At 36.1% G+C, this 20358-nt stretch overlaps 2 protein-coding genes across 2 annotated transcripts; both read right to left on the bottom strand.

Annotated features, from left to right (window-relative positions):
- Positions 1–3761: 3761 nt before the first annotated feature.
- Positions 3762–11363, bottom strand: marc1 (mitochondrial amidoxime reducing component 1). The gene is made up of 7 exons (XM_084392997.1): positions 11030–11363; positions 10459–10629; positions 8224–8389; positions 7531–7671; positions 7385–7446; positions 7225–7296; positions 3762–4538 (listed from the first exon to the last, which is right to left on the bottom strand). Exons 1-7 carry the CDS (start codon positions 11278–11280, stop codon positions 4424–4426), a joined length of 978 nt encoding a protein of 325 aa, XP_084249123.1. The 5' UTR covers positions 11281–11363; the 3' UTR covers positions 3762–4423.
- Positions 11364–11495: 132 nt separating this feature from the next.
- Positions 11496–18277, bottom strand: kcnk3b (potassium channel, subfamily K, member 3b). The gene is made up of 2 exons (XM_084392994.1): positions 17837–18277; positions 11496–14911 (listed from the first exon to the last, which is right to left on the bottom strand). The coding sequence occupies exons 1-2, from the start codon at positions 18117–18119 to the stop codon at positions 14043–14045; spliced, it is 1152 nt and encodes a 383-aa protein (XP_084249120.1). The 5' UTR covers positions 18120–18277; the 3' UTR covers positions 11496–14042.
- Between the last annotated feature and the right edge of the window lie 2081 nt (positions 18278–20358).

A 20358-nucleotide genomic window follows, 5' to 3' on the forward strand; every position in this document is an offset into this window, starting at 1 on the left:
CTTCCTTGCATCTTCTGCTTTGGCCCCTGTCTGTCTCCAACTTCCTCGTACTCTCATCACTCCCTGTGTTTTCCTCAGCTGCTCTTTTTTTCTCTGTAATTTCTTCTGAGTTCATCAAGCTCTGTTATTTCTGCCGATGTGCCACTGCTCTTCTCGTCTTTGTTGTTTCGGCCTTGCATTTCGCCTGAATCAAGTTGAATCTCTCCCTCACTGACCTCTGCATAACCCTGAATTTAAGATCTCGAGAGTAATTGATTGTGTCTGCTGTTGTAGACCAGGCCTTGCCCTTGTCAACACTGCCCTTCTTGTACCTGTATGGATCTGTGAGCAGGATTTAGTACATCATGTTGCTCTGTCCACTCCATAGGGGCTCTAATCAACAAGAAACATGAAGTAGCTATAGCTACGTTTTGAAAAGTAAGTATAATTAACGGTCTTGATAGATACAGTAACTAATAATAATAACGAATCCATTAATCTATTTCTAATCTGTTAATCTACCCAATATGAAAAATATTTTAATAGCATAATAATACATTTAACATGGATTTTGAGAAGGATGTTTATGCAATACTTACATTGTTCGCTTCACATCATCTCTAAGTGCTACAATAATATGATATTCCAGAAACTTAAAAAAAGTGACTTAACTTTACTGTAATATGAAATATTTTTACTGAAATTTTTATATAATTAAAATAATTAATTTACTTTTCCAACAAATGTTACAAGTCCAAAAAAAGTACATACTGTCATATTAACCATTTGATGCACAACATGGTTCTAAAGTGACCCGACTGAGTTTTTGAATTTTTCCTTTCTTACTTTTCGAATAAAAATCTTTTTTTTTGTAACTACCCTTCTAATGCACAACATGGGTCTAAAATGACCCGTATTCATTGCCTATGTTATTTCAATCATGGCAGAGTGTTTCTCTGCTGAATCTTTAAAAGAAATGTCTTTTTTTCATTTATTAATCCAGGTATTCATTAAATATCTTGTTTTTGGTTTCCACAAATCATTATGTTTATTTTTCCTTTCTTACTTTATAAACAAACACAGTTTTTGTATTTCTACATCAATTTTACACACATGGGTCAAAAATGATATTTGAACCTCTAAATAATAAAATGAACCTCTGATATTTGTACATTTTTGTAAGTAAGAACATATTTACTGCAGAAAACTATTCACCTGTCACACATTTCACAGTTCAACATGGCTGCTTTTTATATTTCATGCAAGTAAGTCTTAATTTATAATTATTTTAATATAATTATAAAAAAAATATTTGCTATTTTGTCAAAGACAAACTGGATATAATATTTGAATGTTAGGCTAAGGTTACCTTGACCTTGAAATCCATTACAAAGTTGAAATAGAACATTATTATACTGTATATACACAAGTATATATTGTCGCAGAAACCTTGTATATCCATATTTTGTCATTTTTATTTGTTGTCATAAATGCTATCGGTCACCCTTTTACGTCTGTCAGTGGACTCTTTGCCAGAACAAGCCAGACATACCATGTGTCATGATGAGTAAGCACATGTAGGAACATGAAAATGAGCCAAAACTAAATTATTGATCATTGTTTATATGTGGCAGACATGAAAATCAACAAACAAACTTAATTACAAAGTAAAGTATATTCAGCTGATTATGTCTAAATGTAATATTAGATTTCTTATACATATGTTTTTAATAAACCTTTCCACTTTAACATTTATGTTTATTTGTGAAAGATTATGACAATTTAGTAATTTTATTAAAGGTATAGTGGAGGATTTTCTTTTTCCGGGTGGATCATCAAGACTATTGGTCCTCCTAGTTGTCAATCATTCTGGTGATATGTTTACGTAAGGCCGTCGTACGTGCTCGTCCCTAGGTAGTTTTCGCTTTCTGCGCATGCGCACTTTCAGGTGTATGTGTGTGGTGAGCTACGGTTTCAGCCATTCATTGAAGCTCGCCCGTTCTCACCGGGTTTTTTCAAAATGTCTGAGGGTCGCAAGAAAAAGTGTCTACGAATTGTATGACAAGAAGAGAAAGGCCTCTGAAGAAAGAAACAAGACCAGAGTGTTTTTGGGAGAATATTTCACACGCTGACGTGCGCTAAAAGCACAGGTTGGGCTTCCCACTGACCCCTCAGTCGCGAAGTTTCTACTCGACAGGTAAAGTTTGGCATGCTATTTGGAGAAATCCATTTAAAATCACTGCTAGTAAAAGTTAATGTAAGCTATGATTAGCGATGCTAGCCCTGGCACAAGTCACGCACTAGGCTCGTGCATGCTCTCTCGTGCACATTCCCTCTCGGGAGCAGGTAGAGTGTTGCGCATGTGCATTTTTTTTTTCAAAAAGTGGAGAGGGCGGTTCTTTAATCTATATTACAGTTTTGCTGAATTGCTAAAACACATTTCATGGAACCATCATCCACTTTCTCGAAACCTTAAACACAAAACCAAAACTTCAACCTACATTCAGAGAACATCTGACTCTGCTGTCAAAATCAAACAATTGACTGAAAACCATTTTTTTCTGTGCTCAAAATCAAACAATGCTTTCAGATCATACACACAGTGAGTCAGTATTACAAACACTACAGATCAGTCGTTAGTCAAAAAAATGGAGAACAGAGAATCCAAAGCATGCAGTTACAGAAAAAAAGTAAAGTAAATAAATTTAGCAGTTTTATGCAAAAGTAAAACTAGTCTACCTGGCATACTCTAAAAAGTTTACCTATGATTTTTATGATTAGTACATTTTAAAGCTGTGAAATCAATGAAATAAACTGTATGAATTGAGTAAATGCAAGTAAAAAAAATTAAGTAAATCTGAGTAACTGCATCTAGTACATGAACAAATCAAATTGAGTAGAAATAATATAGCATTTAAAACCCAATATTTATGAGTAATATTAACTGTTTTTATTATGAGTAATAAACTTTTTTTTATTTCCTCTAAAACCTTTGTAAAATAGTATTCCATACAACCACAGTTTTAATTGAGTAAACTTACTCAATTTCTTCAGAGTGTGTTATATATTAATAATATTGATTTGAATTTAGTAAAATTGTTGATCAGTTTAATTCTCCATTCTCAAATATTTTGATAGAAATTTCACAAATATATTAAGTGTATTATAAATAAATAATTGGTTAGTCAAATACTAAATTATTTTAGTGAGAGAAAAATTTTTTTTAGATAAAATTAACTGTTGGATTTTTAGTCAATTATTTTTGTATGTTTAACTCAAACAATCAAGTAAACGATTTTAATAAAGTAAAATATTACTGTAATATTTACTAAGCCACAGAATTATTTTTTAATTCTTAATTTTTTAATTTTTAATCTGGTATACACCAGATACACTCTAAAAAATAATTATGTGGCTTAGTAAATATTACAGTAATATTTAACTTTATTAAAATCGTAAAAGATTCGTAAAAAAAAATCGTAAAAGATGCATGGCACATATGCAGGGGAAAAAAGCTGAATCTTTTACTCAGGCTTATTTGAAAACTACAGGTCTGCGTGTTGAAGCAGGATTGGGACTGAGTTTGACATCCCTTGATTAAAACATGCTTTAAGCCACGAGAGGAAAAGAACTTAACTTAGCAACTACATGTAATAGACTGTAAATGTGGAGAAACAGAAACGTAGTTTAAGTGTCACTGGTTGTCTCCTTCTACTGAAACTCCTTGTAATCACTGAAATGGCACCATCTATTGGATGTTTTCCAAATGAACACAGTACTAGTTAAGTTTCAAAAAGCTTTTATGTGCAGTATGCCTGGTCTCCTTTCAACATCACAGTATTAGTAATTCTATTCATTAGTTCAGTGTCTGATGGTTGGGATCATTTAACATGTTGAGAGAAAACAATACTGAAATAGCATCAGGTTTGACAGCATCATGTCCTCGATGCCTCTTTAAATCAGTCACAGACTGTTACAATCAAGTTGTTGGTTTGAGTTGTTACATGAAACCTGATCATTATCGCAATGCAGCATAATTATCTTGCTAACACTGGTAATTTTGTGGTACCTAAAGAATACGGATTACTCACAAATCACAGAATTCATATCTTCTCATTGCAAAAAAAATCAAACTCACCTTTGTGGTATTATTTTGACAGAGAAGATTTTTTTGTTTTAGAATCTTCCCACAAAAAAATTATTAGGGTTGAGTCCCTTTACCTTTGCAGAAGACCAATGGTTTCGTAATCTAAGACATTTGATCTATTCCAACCATAATTCTACAGCCAATACAGAAAGTTTTACAAACAATCTTTACATATGATTTTATATTTCTTATTCATTGAAAATTATAAGAATCTTGATTCACTCTAACTTCAGAAATGGTAAATGAATCACTCGATTTTGATATATGGTTTGACATATCATTCCATCCGGCCCCATTTTAATAGGTGACAGTATAAACGGGTTCACCAACATGAAGGACACCTGTTTTCTTGACGCTGTAGTACTGTCCCAATATTGGCGCGGTTTTCTGGTTAGGGTCAGTCAGTCGATAGCTATGAAGAAAAAAATAAAATAAATCAAGTAGGTGATGAAAACCATGGTTATATTAAGAGATGCCAACAACATTATACAATAAAATTACCCTATGCGCAGAATCAGGGCTTCCTTGAAGGGGGTGTTGGGTTGGTGGTTGCACCACAAATATATTTATTCATACACTCACCTAAAGGATTATTAGGAACACCATACTAATACTGTGTTTGACCCCCTTTCGCCTTCAGAACTGCCTTAATTCTACGTGGCATTGATTCAACAAGGTTCTGAAAGCATTCTTTAGAAATGTTGGCCCATATTGGTAGGATAGCATCTTGCAGTTGATGGAGATTTGTGGGATGCACATCCAGGGCACGAAGCTCCCGTTCCACCACATCCCAAAGATACTCTATTGGGTTGAGATCTGGTGACTGTGGGGGCCATTTTAGTACAGTGAACTCATTGTCATGTTCAAGAAACCAATTTGAAATGATTCGAGCTTTGTGACATGGTGCATTATCCTGCTGGAAGTAGCCATCAGAGGATGGGTACATGGTGGTCATAAAGGGATGGACATGGTCAGAAACAATGCTCAGGTAGGCCGTGGCATTTAAACGATGGCCAATTGGCACTAATGGGCCTAAAGTGTGCCAAGAAAACATCCCCCACACCATTACACCACCACCACCAGCCTGCACAGTGGTAACAAGGCATGATGGATCCATGTTCTCATTCTGTTTACGCCAAATTCTGACTCTACCATCTGAATGTCTCAACAGAAATCGAGACTCATCAGACCAGGCAACATTTTTCCAGTCTTCAACTGTCCAATTTTGGTGAGCTCGTGAAAATTGTAGCCTCTTTTTCCTATTTGTAGTGGAGATGAGTGGTACCCGGTGGGGTCTTCTGCTGTTGTAGCCCATCCGCCTCAAGGCTGTGCGTGTTGTGGCTTCACAAATGCTTTGCTGCATACCTCGGTTGTAACGAGTGGTTATTTCAGTCAAAGTTGCTCTTCTATCAGCTTGAATCAGTCGGCCCATTCTCCTCTGACCTCTAGCATCAACAAGGCATTTTCGCCCACAGGACTGCCGCATACTGGATGTTTTTCCCTTTTCACACCATTCTTTGTAAACCCTAGAAATGGTTGTGCGTGAAAATCCCAGTAACTGAGCAGATTGTGAAATACTCAGACTGGCCCGTCTGGCACCAACAACCATGCCAGGCTCAAAATTGCTTAAATCACCTTTCTTTCCCATTCTGACATTCAGTTTGGAGTTCAGGAGATTGTCTTGACCAGGACCACACCCCTAAATGCATTGAAGCAACTGCCATGTGATTGGTTGATTAGATAATTGCATTAATGAGAAATTGAACAGGTGTTCCTAATAATCCTTTAGGTGAGTGTATATAATTCATATATACATGGGGTTGGTAATTTGAATTTGAAAGCCTCTTAGCTCATTAAGGCTGTATTTATTTGATCAAAATAACAAAACAGTAATATTGAGAAAAAATTGTGAATTTAAAATAACTTTTCTATTTTAATATATTGTAAAATGTATTTGATTCCTGTGACCAAAGCAAATTTTTCAGCATCATTACTCTAGTCTTCAATGTCACACGATCCCTTTTTAATATTATTGCTTAACAATTTTGTGGAAACTGTGAGTATTCTTTGATTAAGTTTAATTTATTTGAAATTTTGCAACATTATAAATGTCTTTTCTGTCACTTTTGATCAGTTTCATGCATCAGTTTCATTTATTTCAGCTTTGCTAAATAAAAGTATTAATTTCCCTTCTTTTTTTAATCTTAATTTTTTTTTTCAAATAACAACATTTTATGGGTTTTTTGGCCAATAATTTACATTTTTGTTGAATCATTGATTTAATTAAGACATTTATTATGTTGAAAAATAATTTAATAGTTCTATTTCAAATAAATGTTGTTCTTTGAATCTTTCATAAAAAAAAAAAAAAAAAAACCTGATCAGTTTCCACAATAATATGAATAAAATCGGCATATAACACAAACTGAATACTTGTTAACACGTTAAGCCTCGTGCACACCGGGCGATTATCGCACGCTTATCGCCAGCGTTTTTCGACGCGTCTTTGCGTTCATACCTGAGCGATTTTCACTGGCGATGTGCCAAGTGAACGTGCAAATTCACAGCAGACAGTAGACAGCTTGTCAGTATTTACGTGCTCGCCAAAACCATTCACACACTTTTTGCTAACTGGCAAACAGAACATGGATATTTCAGACACCAAAGAGTCTAGCAGCTCTAGCCTCGTTGCATCTTCTTAGTCTACTTCCTCTTCGTCGTTTTCTTCTATCAATGTGTCCTCGGCAAGACCGGTTTGTGCTTGAGCGCCACCAAGTGCTGTAACTTCAGCAGCTCCAGGCCAGTTTTTAACGCAGGGCGTCAAACCAAAAAAACGAACCAGAGGCTCGCGATAAGGCTCGCGAACCAGAGCGCGCGCGATAATCGTCCCGGTGTGCACGAGGCTTTACACATTAAGCCGTGTAATAATGTGACTAATTTTCCAGATTCTGTAACTGATTAACTAAAAAGAAACAAAGCCAAGTTCTTTGGCAAGAAGCACAAGAAGAAAATGATTAACTAAACACAACAGCCATGAGCTCGTGAGCTCTGCCCTTTGATCCGGGGTAGATTTTAATTCAACTAATGTGTGCACTTACTTTTTGAGCGTGTTCAGTGGTTCTTTCCGGGTGATGACTCCAGTCTCAGGGTCAACGGTGGTTAAGATGCATCTGAATATTAATACACAGAATTCACAATATACACAATATTTTGCATTACTAACGATTATACTTGTGAACAGTGTATATTCCACTTTACCTTCCACAGCCAACAACTCTCTTCATCTCCACTTGCCCAATCTGAATATGATCCCATGTGTCCTGGTGTAGGAATAACAGGGTTTTATTTTACATCAAAACACACGTTACATCATATCATTCATATTGTATTATATTCAGTTATACCTCTGTGAATGCCTCACAGTCACTGACAACAATACTGGGACGGAATTGAAATACAGTAACATCACTATCCAAACGGGTATTCAGGTCCCTAACCGAGGCCTCCGACATTAGCATGATGGGAGCAGCATCAGGATAGGCCACCTGAAGAATTGAAAAATCAGATCAGATAATGCCAGTGGACAGATAAGAAATAACCCAAAAAAAGTTGTTTGGTTTTGTGTATTGTAGCCTACTAATATAAAAAAGTCATATTGCCAGGAATTGTACTAGATTTTCATATATGTTGAAAGGAGGAAGAAGCACAGCTGTGAAACCGTATAAAATATACATTTTTAATGACTCTCCTCTGTCGGGATTCTTTTCTGTCATGACAGTATTTTTTCCTTTTAAATATACATCTATAGTTCTGCTTTTAGGATGATTGAGTGATAATGTGAAATAATTTTGCTAAAATAAAAATACTAAAATATAATTATGTATTTCTCATTCTCCAATTAATAAATGTATAAATAATACATTTCTCCTCTCTAATTAATTTAAAAGTAAGAATGTTGCTATATTAAAAACTAGTAATCGTATGTACAATGTTTTGTCCCACATCTCAAGAGTCAATATTTCAGTTTTACAATAATAATTGTATGGTTAAAGATCTTTATTTGTGGTATGAGACATGTGCAGGGCTGTCCATCAAACCTTTTCGTCCTTAGGATAGAGGGGATTTTTCTCAGAAGGCCTCTGGGCCTTTAGATGAGGTTCAAAATGCACCAGGCGAACCGTCTTGTCTGATTCCAGGTATCGAGTAAGCCAGTCAGACACATCGTCCCCGCAGTCCCTGCCCTGAACGTCTATACTAAAGACTCTGGACACACAAGCAAAATGTATTTCAAGTTTCAGTATGCCACTTCAACTAGAAGAACTATCTTACAAAGGAAACTTTGGCCACACATAGAATGAGTTGGCACAGGCACACAACAGGTAATTTCTGACCGGAAAATTTTCTGTTTTAAAATTGTGGTCGAAAAAAAAAAAATAGTCACACTAGTCAAAAATGACTGACCATAGGAAATGAATAGGAAAATATCAACAAAAACACAAAAAAATCTCTACAGATCAGCCACAATGCAGGAAAAGTGTTCAGCAATGAAGGGGTGAAACTCTAAAACATCAATAGTGCAAAACAGACCCACACAAACACACACATACACAATTCTAAACACAAATGAACTGATATGGCTATTACTATAAAGCATAATTGAGTCAGAAGACTGAAATAAGAGGTTGAAATGAGTTTCATTCAACCTGTTTATTTTTGTAAAAAAAAATGTTTATTTAATTTGAATGTTACGTGTAACAAAATGCTTTCTCTGTATTCAGGGTTGACTGTAGTAATATTAATGCAAAAACGTGTACACTTCACATACATTTTTATTTTATTTTTATAAACCTTGACAAAAAGTATTATTTGAGAATTCCAAAAAAATATATTCAAATCCACATCTTAAAAGTAAGTCATTTTGTCCAAAAACTACTAAAGAATTCACAAGCTGCATCTAGTGGTAACACCAATGAGATGACGTTTTATTTTATTTTAACAGATGGCGCTAATCTGACTTCAAAAATTGGATTTAAAAGGCCTAGTCTCCATATTAATCTGAAATACTGCACTCATTGAAAAAAATATTTTTCAAATAAATGTTAAATATTAATAAGTACCATCAAATCCTCTCAAAGTAAAAAATATTATTGAACAAAAATATATTACATCAGTTTTACAGGGGTGGAGGAAGTTTCATTTTCATCCTCAATTGAGCACATCGCCTACGTTTTTTTAAACACCTTCATGGGATTTATGCGCATCTTGGCACTTCCACGTAGCGTTTTTTTATGCAATATACCAAAATACACATAAAAATAAGTGGATGGAATAAATTGCTTCAAATTATGTTGTTGGCTAGTAGGAAAGCAATAACCAGAAGATGGCGAAGGGATTTGGTGCCTAAAGTGGAAGAATGGTTTGATGTAATGCTAAGCATTTATAATATGGAAAAGCTAACTGCGTACATTAGATTGGAAGTCGATTAATTTAACAATATCTGGAGAGGATGGCTTAAATATATTAGGCAACATAGAATGGACTTTGTTTAGGGACTAGTGGCTGAATGTTTATGAATACCTTTTTAATGTACCATGTAGAAGGATGAGGAAAGCACTTTTACTATACAAGGATTGTTGGTAAGAGTAACATATAAGCTACAATGTTATTTCTATTTTTGTTTTTCTTATTTATTTACTTTTTTTATGTTAAAAAAAAAGTCTTATCAATAGGGGCATTCAAGGAAAACTTGTTGTGACTGTCTTAAAGTATCGTTTGTGTTTTGCCTTGTTATTCTGTAATATTCATATTGTGAGAAAGACAATAAAATATAAATTATAAAAAAAATAAAATAATAATAAGTGGATGGAAACATAGCTACAGTAAACTAATACTAAAGCTATTAAATAACATTTTCTTTAAGTGAAATAAAGCTGAAAAAAATATATACAAAAAAAATCTAAAAATAGCAGATATTTTACATAAATATTAAACATATTTTTCAGGTTTTAGAAATGTTGCCTTGACAGCTTACTGAAATAAAATTAGTTTAAGTTGAAGTACTAAAATTACTAAAACTGAAAAGAAAAGAAAAAATTTACTTATAAACATGATATAAGCACATAAAATGACTAAAATGAAAACTGAAAATGTAAAAAATAAAAGCTAAATAACAAATTATTATCAAAATCTTAATAATACAAGAATATAAAGAACACTAAAATAAAACTGCTTCATACAGCCACTATAACTATATGAAATACATACCTTTACAAACCATACAAATGTGACCTAAAGTGTTGGTGGGGCGGGTCACTGTTTGTAGCACTATGTACCTGCAGTCCACAACTCCATTACTGGGCTGGTGAAGAGGAACCCTCAACTCCTCCATCTGGGGTCCGTTAAGACACAGCTGCCCCCCCTCACAGGTCAAAGACACCAACACCAGACGAGGCTGCTGTCTGCCGGTCACCATGTGTCCATCCTCGGTGATGACCAGCCAGTGACTGCAACCAAACAAAATATGTTATGTCGCGAATATGAGTGGCTTGAGAAACGTCTGAACTTTGAATCCCTCCAAAGAAAAACAAAACATGGAAAGCCGACTAAATTAAGCATTTACATATATAACACAAGTAAGTTATTCATATTTTCACTGGGTTTTCAAAAGTTTTAGTAGACACAAAAGGTACAAAATAGACAATAGACATGGCAACAGCTCGAGCGCTTCCCGTTAGCATCTTTATCAGACGGTAAATCATTAAATATACTGATAATTCGCACACTGACCCATAGCCTATTACACTAGTAATTACATTTAAAAGCGTGTATGAAACAGACAGCCAATGCGTTCAAAGTTATTGCACGACTGGAAAGCAAAGATGCACACTTCTAATAAATACTCACCGATCCCGCAGTTCGCCATATTTCAGGCCCATTCGCAGACATTCTGCTGTCTCTACCGACACCACTTTCCCTGACTTCATCGGATGAACCAGCAGATGAGTAACAACTCCAACTCGGGTTAACTTTTTCTCCTGACGCATATATTTATACACGACACCGAGTCCAAGCAGAGCAACAGTTGTGCCAGCAGCGCATAATGCGATTTGCCGATTTTGGTCAAAGATTTTCATAATCATCTCTGTGAAGTTCATCTTTCTTTTCGGAAATAATACCTGCCTGCGAAATTTGACAAGTCCGAAAGGTTATTGCGGTGTTTTCATTTAAGCCAATGAAAAGGCGCGTTGCTAGGGTGTAGTTTTAAAGGGGCAGGGTCCTCGCTTTGACGTCAACATGAAATCAGAAAACTTTCTTTTACACGCTCTTATTGTGAAAGATTCATCAGCAGGTTATTTCAAAGTAAATGTTAGTCTTTTATTAAAATATAATAACTTGATCACCATCTGAAACGACTTTTCTTGGCAGCTGTCGTCACCAAGATCGCTTTATTTTTCAACCCTCTCACCCCAAACACCTGTCAAGTCATTCAGACCACTTTCCACTAGTCTCTCAGCGGTCGTGAAGTAATTATTTATTCAAAATAAGTACCTACTCAAGAGAGTATGCGATTTCAGACACAAGCTAAATGTACAAGATCAAATAAAAGTCCCAAGAAATGTCCTTGAGTACAAACAAAACTAAAGTTTGTGGTGTGCTGTCCAGAGACTAATTACCACAGAAAATAATCTGGTGAAGTCATGCATCAGACATGCAAATAAATGTGCATTGATTTTAGTGGGTTCAAAAATCATTTAAATCAAATCAAATTTAGTTTGTTTTTACAAAACGTTGGGCAAATATATGACATGTCACAGATTCTACCCAAAAAAAGGTTAAGTTGTTTTGAACTTGTAATTATTCCTCATTAATAAATCTTTCGCTGTATACATCCTTTAGTTTTACTGACATTTGGCAAAATAAGGATCAATTTCACATGGACAAAAAAATATTTCTTCTATTCTTTTTTTATTATTATTCTAATCAGCCAAGAGTTATTTTTGCCCTGGACAGGATTAGAAACATAAATGTACACTCTGTCCTACCCTCATTGACCTGCTGGTCAAAAGATATTTTTCACCTTTCACATGAATATAGATGCCAAACCAAAAAAAATATACAAGAAAAAGCAACAGATGCCGCCACCATGGGGGACGCAATACAGACATTTGTTGTAATGCCGTTCCTTCTGTCACTGTGTCATGCAGGTTTAATAGCTGAAGGCAAAGTCTTGGGCACAAAGCCCTTTCTCCTTGGCAGGATGTGAAGATGGCACACACTCCTGTGTGAAGATGGCACACACTCCTGTGTGAGCCAAACATAGCCTGAGCAGCAGGGCCTCTCTGAGTCATGGGGGATACACAGGACACAATGTCCAGATCAGTGCTGAGAGGGTCCGTATGGGATAACTGCTGTTTTTCCTACAGCTCTAGTTCAGACCAAGGTCATATTTATTCTTTATCTTCAAAGCTGACATTTATGTGTTAAACATCAAGAGTAATTAGATACCTCAGGTTCAAAAGTCGTATACGCTTTCCGTGCCGAGATGTTGGCTCCGATATCATTCTTACATAGACAACTCTGTCCTCGTTTTTGAAAAGACAAAAGCAGCCAATCTGAATATTATTTTATCACTCCACGTGACCTCCATCAGGTTAATATGTTTAAGGAGGTTTAAAAAAGGTCAGATTATTCCCTTAACACTCTGTACAGAGCTGGGCTGAGAGCAAGAGTCATGTTGGTATGCCATCTGGATCAACAAATACCTGATAGGTGTTTCATTTTGCTGGTTACACTGAAGTCTATAGCGTATTACAGGGGACTCATTACAATAATGGAGTCTAATATTAATATCCTTTATCAGATCGCAGTATACTTAATAAAGAGTGTCAGATGTAGTTCTCAACATCGCGAAAACTATCAATGCAACATGGTTGTGCAAACTGCAGAATTATGGATTTGGCTGCCTTTTAAGGAGTTTGAGTTGAATTGGCAACACCCCACAGGAAGTTGAACGGATAGGAAGGAGAATTTACTGAAAGAATTTCAATGCCGATCATGCATTCAACGGAGCCCCCAAACTAGCATGGTGATGGGAAAAAAAAATATGACAAGGGAGGAAAAAAAGTTTCCTGAAACTTTTATTATATAAAAACTTTTAAGATGCCCCGAGACAATTTGCTTTCTCTCTCAAAAGTATTGCGTTCCCCTGAAAAATTCAGCGTTCACTCATAAAAACATTAAAACTGTGTTTTTCCTCCAGTGTCGTATCATTTTTTTGTGAGCAAATGCAAACGTATTGCAATATATAATTTTTTTCTCCCATCTCATATTTTTCAATCACCATTATGACATATATAAACAAAATAGATTTTTCTGTTACTTCAAACATAAATGACACTTCATCTATCTATCTATCTATCTATCTATCTATCTATCTATCTATCTATCTAATGAAAATTCAACTCAAGGAACTGAATTGGAATTTAAAAGGCATTCTCAGTTCATTCTGAATGGCAAACAACATTGCAATTCAAAGCCAAAAATGGCTGAAATTTATGAAAATTAACACATTTACAACTCTAATACCATAAGCATTTCATCTGAACAGGGTAAAATAGCATTCGAAATGGGAAGTTTTTGGTTAGAATATGTCTTTAGTAACTGTTTTGTAACATTGTCTATTGCACCATTTCAGGGTGTAAATGAGCTATTTGAGAAGTAGAAGACCATTTGAATTCTCATAACAGTCATCAAAGTGTTGATAGAGAATAGATGTGTTGGAGTAAAAAGAAGTTTTCATCAGTCCACCTCGATCTTGGGTGGTCCGTTCAAGCATCTGTATGTGATATAATGCTATCGAAATAATTCATGTGACTCATTAAAGATCTACAGTGACTGTGTAAGGAAGTGAGGTGATTCAGACAGAGCTGCGTCTCTTGGAGAAGAGCCTGAACGGTGAGATGTTTCTCAGGTCAGCAGACACAGTGCTAATGGCCGAGCAGCGTTGAGGGTTACACACGCAGCCCGTGGGGCCGGGCTCGAAAAAGTGGTGGGGCGACACGTCTCCTTGCTCCATTAGCGCATCAGTGAAGGACATATCCTGCGGGAGGATCACCATTTTCTCTCGGCTTTTGTACCACAGGCAGGAGCACACCGTCTGGAAGTGAAGCACCTCGGCGTAGACGCTCTTCAGCCCTCGTCTTTTGTCTCGTCCCGCGGCGGCAGGGCTCGGAGGGTCCGGACGGCGCAGAACCGGACCTATCTGTTGATCTTTGGAGAGCAGCGCCCTCTGCGCCGCGTCTCTTCTCTCGTCCTCGGTGTTCATCGTCATGAACCGTAGCACCACTAGATTGAGGAAAGCACCAATTACTGTGAGGCCCATCAGGATATAGACAAAACTAAAGGCCACGTAATGAGGGTCGTTTTGGAGAGCGTTGTCTTTCTGCAGGGCTACGTAGTCCCCGAAACCGATGGTGGTGAGGGTGATGAAGCAGTAGTAGAAGGCATGGAAAAAGGTCCAACCTTCATAGTGGGAGAAGGCAGCTGCTCCTACGCACAAGGTGCTGATGCAGGAGAAGAAGCCGATGATCACCATGTTGGCCATGGAGACTTCCGGCCTCCGCAGGCCCATGCATTTCTTGGCTTTGTGCAACAGGAACCGGACGAAGGTGTTGATGCGCTCGCCCAGGCTCTGGAACATCACCAGGGTGAGGGGGATGCCCAGAAGCGCATACCCCATGCAGAACGCTTTCCCAGCATCCGTACTGGGGGCGGCATGGCCATAACCTTGGAAAGGAGAGCAGAGAAAGATAATTGGTTTAAAGAATCAACATTTTCATGGACGACTTGATGTTGTATGTTTAGATGTTTGTAGACCTACAGACCCTGCATCGATTGGAATGGACATCACATGATTTGTGGTTTGAACCAATAAAATGTTATGTTTTTATAATATGGGTAATGTCTGGTCACTGATTGGTTCCTGATCAACCAATCAAAATGAATATATGACCCCCTTTCTTAGTCTGGAATACATTTCCCGCTCAACAACACAACTCAATGCTTAAAGAGATAGTTCAGTCATTAATTCTGTCACTAATTACTCATGTTGTTCCAAACCCGTAAGACTTTATTTCATCTTCGGAACTCAAATGAAGATCTTTTTGATGAAATCTGAGGGCTTTCTGTCCCTCCATTAACAGCTACCACTTTGACGCTTAAAAAACGTCATGAAGAGATCGTAAAACTAATCCATATGAATTGAGTGGACAGTAAAGATATAGATTGCACAGCATGTTAGCTTGCTTATTTTGCCAAAAAGCACGATCTTTGCATGATCAGCTGAGTCCACATGTCATGGTAACAAAAAACTATGCTTTTAACCACAGGTCGAGAGCTGTAGTTCCAACCACGCAACTTTGCGATGCCATTTGTGAATGTTTGTTGGAACTATGGTTTCAGGAAACACAGAATCAGTGAACTATGTTGGTAATGACAGAACTTGCAATCATGGTTGGCTAACGATGCTTTTGGGAAACGCACCACTTATTGAGCTCCAAGCATCACAATAAAGATAAAAATAGTTCTAAAAATAAATTCGAAATATAAAAGAATAGCAGAGTTCACACCTCAACTATAACGATAACGGCATAGAGAAACAATATCATTTGAATCAATTTCAGAACATTGTTTTTTTTTGCAGCTGATGAATGATAAAATCACTGACAGCCAATCAGAATCCATCCTGCTTTCAGAGCTCAAGCATTTAAAGCAGCAGACAACAAAATGCTGGTGTGGACAGGACACTAATATAGTTAATCTTATAGTTATCTCTATAGTTATCGTTCTTGGTCTGAACGGGCCTTAAGCCATTTTTTTTTCACCTTTTATATGGTAATTGTAATTTATGTTCATGGTAGTGTCATCAACTTGCACCCATTATAATCCTGATAGTATCAAGTGATAATATTCAAAGTTAATGTAAAGATCTTTCAGAATTGTAGAACACAGGTTAGTCAAGACCATACCAGAGAATGTCAATAGGTCTTTGGTTCCAGTGAGTGTGAGATTTACTGGCTCAATTCAGCCTTGCAGAGAAAAGCATAAGTGCTCTTTAGTGGTGTATGTCAGCTAAACAACCTCTTAAAACGTCTGAATAATTTAAAGAGGTAAACAGACCTGTCAATATCTTCACTGTTTGTAACTGGCCAGAGTAATCAGACTATTAATCAGACGCACACCCCCCATTTATTTGTACTGGATGTTCTTTAACTTTCTGTAAATATTATTACTGATGTTCATTGCACTTAGCCATCGCAATGTTACGATGATTCTGTAAACTCCCCAATGAGGACAGACTAATATGGTATTGGCATTGGGATACCAAAAAGAGTTACGAAATCAAGTTTTCAACAAGCAAATTAGGGCAATGAGGTTACAATGAATGAAGAATTTAATGAATTCATTAATTTATTTGGACAAAAGCTGATTTTGTACCTATAAATTAGGTAATAAAAATATATATATTGAAATAAACCACATGTTCTGCTGAGAATGACTATACTTTTTTTTATGTGCATGGACAAATAATAACCATAATTCCAAAACTAACTTAATGGTAAATGATTTATGTAAATATCTTCATCTGACCTTATCCAAACCCTACAGTCCATGTGAATCAATCTTTAACCCTATAACCTAATAAAAACTGACATGGTAACCCACAAATGGTAACCCGGTTATATTCAAGACAAAAAATAATTACATTTGTCATGACGGATTTGAAAATATAAAAGCAGGCCTATGATTATTTGTACAATATTTTAATCACTTCCAATAGCAGAAGCCGATACTAATCTGATACTAAAAAGCTATTAAAGAGCCTTTCAAACAAAACATGAGAGTTAAAGAGAAATAAAATGAACATTGGCCTATACTATTTAGCTGTATTATCGTTCGAACAGGCAATGCAACGTAATTGTCTTCAGCTAGTGAAAACGCAGAGAGAAAACTGACATAACATACATTAGCATTTTGAAGGGTGCTCTTCCAAAAATAACCCATGACCATTTTTGAACTAATCCACCGGAAGCAATGACGAAATCCTCATGAACTGTAACACGGGATTAAGCACTTCAGTGATGACTGTATTGAGTCGAATTATGATATGTGTTAACTAAGCAATTTTAACGAGCATATTTCACGAAGATTGAAGTTTGCTGAATTTCGGCAATATTTTTATTTCAGAGAAGCACACAGTAAAATGTTGATTTTACGTTTAAAAACTGTCAGATGCAGTTGCCAGAATTTTCCCGTTAAAAATACAGTTTACAGGATGGCATTTTGGTGATTGTATATTTTAAAGTCCATATAGCTATATGATTACACTAGCCTACCTAATATTATAACTCTTATTTGAGAAAATATGTTCAATGGAAAAACCAAACAATGACTTTAAGTCCATCGAAACTGTCCTCAAAATAAAACAGGAACACAAAACACAAGCAACGGAGGGAATTGCCCCTTTTCACATGCATAAGGCGATTCATAATTTTCATTTTTGAAAATTAAACGTTTGTTTTTGCATAAAAGTATAGCCTAAAAAGTACAAAAGATTTGAAAGTTGAATGGTATATAGCTTAGGAAACTATAAACATAATTAGACTTTCTTAACAAATTAAGTTAATCAGTTAGAACTTAAATTTTTCTTACCTATGGTCGTTATCACAGTGATGGCAAAATAAAAAGACCCGGCGAACCTCCACTGGACTCCGGCTTTGTGAGGCTTCAGAAGCAACACGACCTTTTCAATCTGATCAAAGTCAAGCCTGGTGAGATTATATTTATACATAAGTAGAAATTTTCGATAGTCGAGCTTGCCCTTCTGGGTTTTCTCTTGCTTTGACTCGAGAGCATCGAAGACTCCCGCTCCAATGAGTAAATAGGACAAAGTGCAGATAATTAAGGCGAGTGTCCGCAGGTTTTGCCTCTTCATCTTCTCATAGTCGCTCCAACATATCCCTCAGTTTTCAAAGCTCCGGTCCGGGCATAGGAACTTTCCTGATTCATGGCTTGTAATAACTCCCTTGCACCCCTTGCCAGCAATAACCCAACTGAGGGTCTCCTGAAAAAGTGGCCACAGGGTACCGCTATTAAAAGAAGTCGTGTTTAGTGGGAGCTGTTCTTTCAGCACCACCCCTAGGGACTGATACACACACTCCTTATAAGGTCATTTGTTCCCTCCAGTTACAGTATGAAGGAAGGTTTGCGCGTTATCGATCATATTACATTGTAATTCTTAAAGGGCTATATGTAAGGATTTAGACCGCGTCCTTTTTACATATGTTATATGTAGGCCTACTTACCATAATAATAACGGTAAATTATGCATAATTACATGTAACTAACCCTCAACCAAATCCTAATCCTACCCTAACCCTATAGCAAGTACATGTAGTTGCTTAACATTACAGTACAGAATGGCACTTTTGACATTATCCTCCTGAACATTGTGTAGCCTAGCATTCATGTGTCATAGGGTCATAGAGCGGAAGAGAGGCTCTCGGGAGCGCGAGTTAACGCCACATCCTTTGGATTTTTCCCGGCAAAACCGGCCCGAGTCCTTCTCAGAAATATCAGTCTACAGGGTTTCATAAACTAGGAAGTCGGGGAAGGTCTCGTTTTTTAAGTCTCCTTACAAGCTGTTCACACACTAGAAATACACAAATCGATTACATGAAAATTCTGGTTACACTTTATTTTAAGGTATCATTGTTACAGTGTAATTATATATTTAACTACTAAGTAATATTAAGGTGTCATGCAAAGAAAAGGGATTAATTCAAACTATAGTCTCAAATAGTCAGATCTATAGTACTAAATATAGTCTCAAATCATCATAACAGAGTAATTTTTTTTAATTTACAGAGATTTTTATAATAATTACCTCATCTTTTTTTGGACATGATGCCAGTGAATTGCAAAACTTGTGCAAATATTATCCTCATAGTTATGATCAGATGCTTTCTTAACTACTGTAATTTTTGTGTCTAGATGTTCGCTAACAATAGGCTTTTTCACTGCAAATGTATTTCTAACTTATTGTTATTTGTAAACAAAGTACTTTGCTGTGAGTATCGGGGCATTGAATCAAGTTCAGTCTGTATATGTGAGCAATAAGTTACTTGCTGCAGTTCACATAACAGCCACTGGTGTCGCTAATAACAAGGGTTTTTAAATTCTACATGTAGCCCCTTTAAGTAATTACTGAATGTGTCACTTTTAGGATTACTAATGTGATAACATGATGTGCAATATAGAAAATGTAATGTAAAGTGTCGTCTCTTCCTTTACATGAAAAAATAAATTAAAAATTGTTTCTAAAAAAAAAAAAAAAAGCTTTAAACCTGGGAATCTTATTACATTAGTAATTATCTCCAATAAAAAAAAAGAAATATTCATAAACCGATGTGTTTGCTTTTCAAGAGAAAAAAAAAAAAACTAAATAAACTGTTCCTACTTTCAGTGAAAATCATTGTCTAATGGAAGATTTTTTTATAGGAGGTTTTCAGGGAACTAAAGTGTAGCTAATGATCGCTGAAACATTTTCCAATGGAACACAGTAATACAGACCCCTTGCATGTTCGATGACCCTTTGCATATTTCAACAAATGGTTTCCAGGCTTCATAAATTGTTGTCTAGCAACATAATTAACGCTCTAGTCCTTGAGTAAATATCAGTGGTCCTTTGTGGGTTCAAGCAGGCGCACCCTTTGCATAACAATTTGCCTTTAACAGCCTCTCTGCGCATCAGTGCAAATGAAACTGTAGTTCTTTTAATGGTCACAGCATAAGGACATCTGGTTAAACAGACAATGCAAACATTTCTGCTATTCTGAACAATTCCGCCATCAAGAGATTGTGCTGCTGTCTTTGTCCAAAAAAAATCTTAGATTGCATTTGTTTTCTTCAAAAACATTTTGCCACAGACCTTTGCCAAACCAAGTGAAAACCATGTTTAACCATGCATTTTTCATCCCACAGTAACTAGACAGAAGAAATCATTCAAATCAATTTCATATTTTTATTTCAATATATTACATAGAAAATCTAATTTACTATGCAGCATTTAATTAATCAAAATCTGTTAAAACATTGACTTGTTTGTTATGGCCACTATTTGATCTCATCCATGTTTTAGATAATTATCTACAATCCTCACACTATATTTACGC

The sequence above is a fragment of the Rutilus rutilus genome, assembly GCF_951802725.1.
Source record: "Rutilus rutilus genome assembly, chromosome: 21".
NCBI lineage: Eukaryota > Metazoa > Chordata > Actinopteri > Cypriniformes > Leuciscidae > Rutilus > Rutilus rutilus.

Excerpts from the sequence above, each read along its gene's own strand:
- marc1 (XM_084392997.1), bottom strand. The coding sequence starts at position 11,280 with ATGAACTTCACAGAGATGATTATGAAAATCTTTGACCAAAATCGGCAA. Across the intron at positions 10,630-11,029 it reads TATGGCGAACTGCGGGATCG|TCACTGGCTGGTCATCACCG; the intron begins GTGAGTATTTAT and ends GTTTGGTTGCAG. Across the intron at positions 4,539-7,224 it reads CCACTGAACACGCTCAAAAA|CTATCGACTGACTGACCCTA; the intron begins GTAAGTGCACAC and ends TTTTCTTCATAG.
- kcnk3b (XM_084392994.1), bottom strand. The coding sequence starts at position 18,119 with ATGAAGAGGCAAAACCTGCGGACACTCGCCTTAATTATCTGCACTTTG. Across the intron at positions 14,912-17,836 it reads CACTGTGATAACGACCATAG|GTTATGGCCATGCCGCCCCC; the intron begins GTAAGAAAAATT and ends CTCCTTTCCAAG.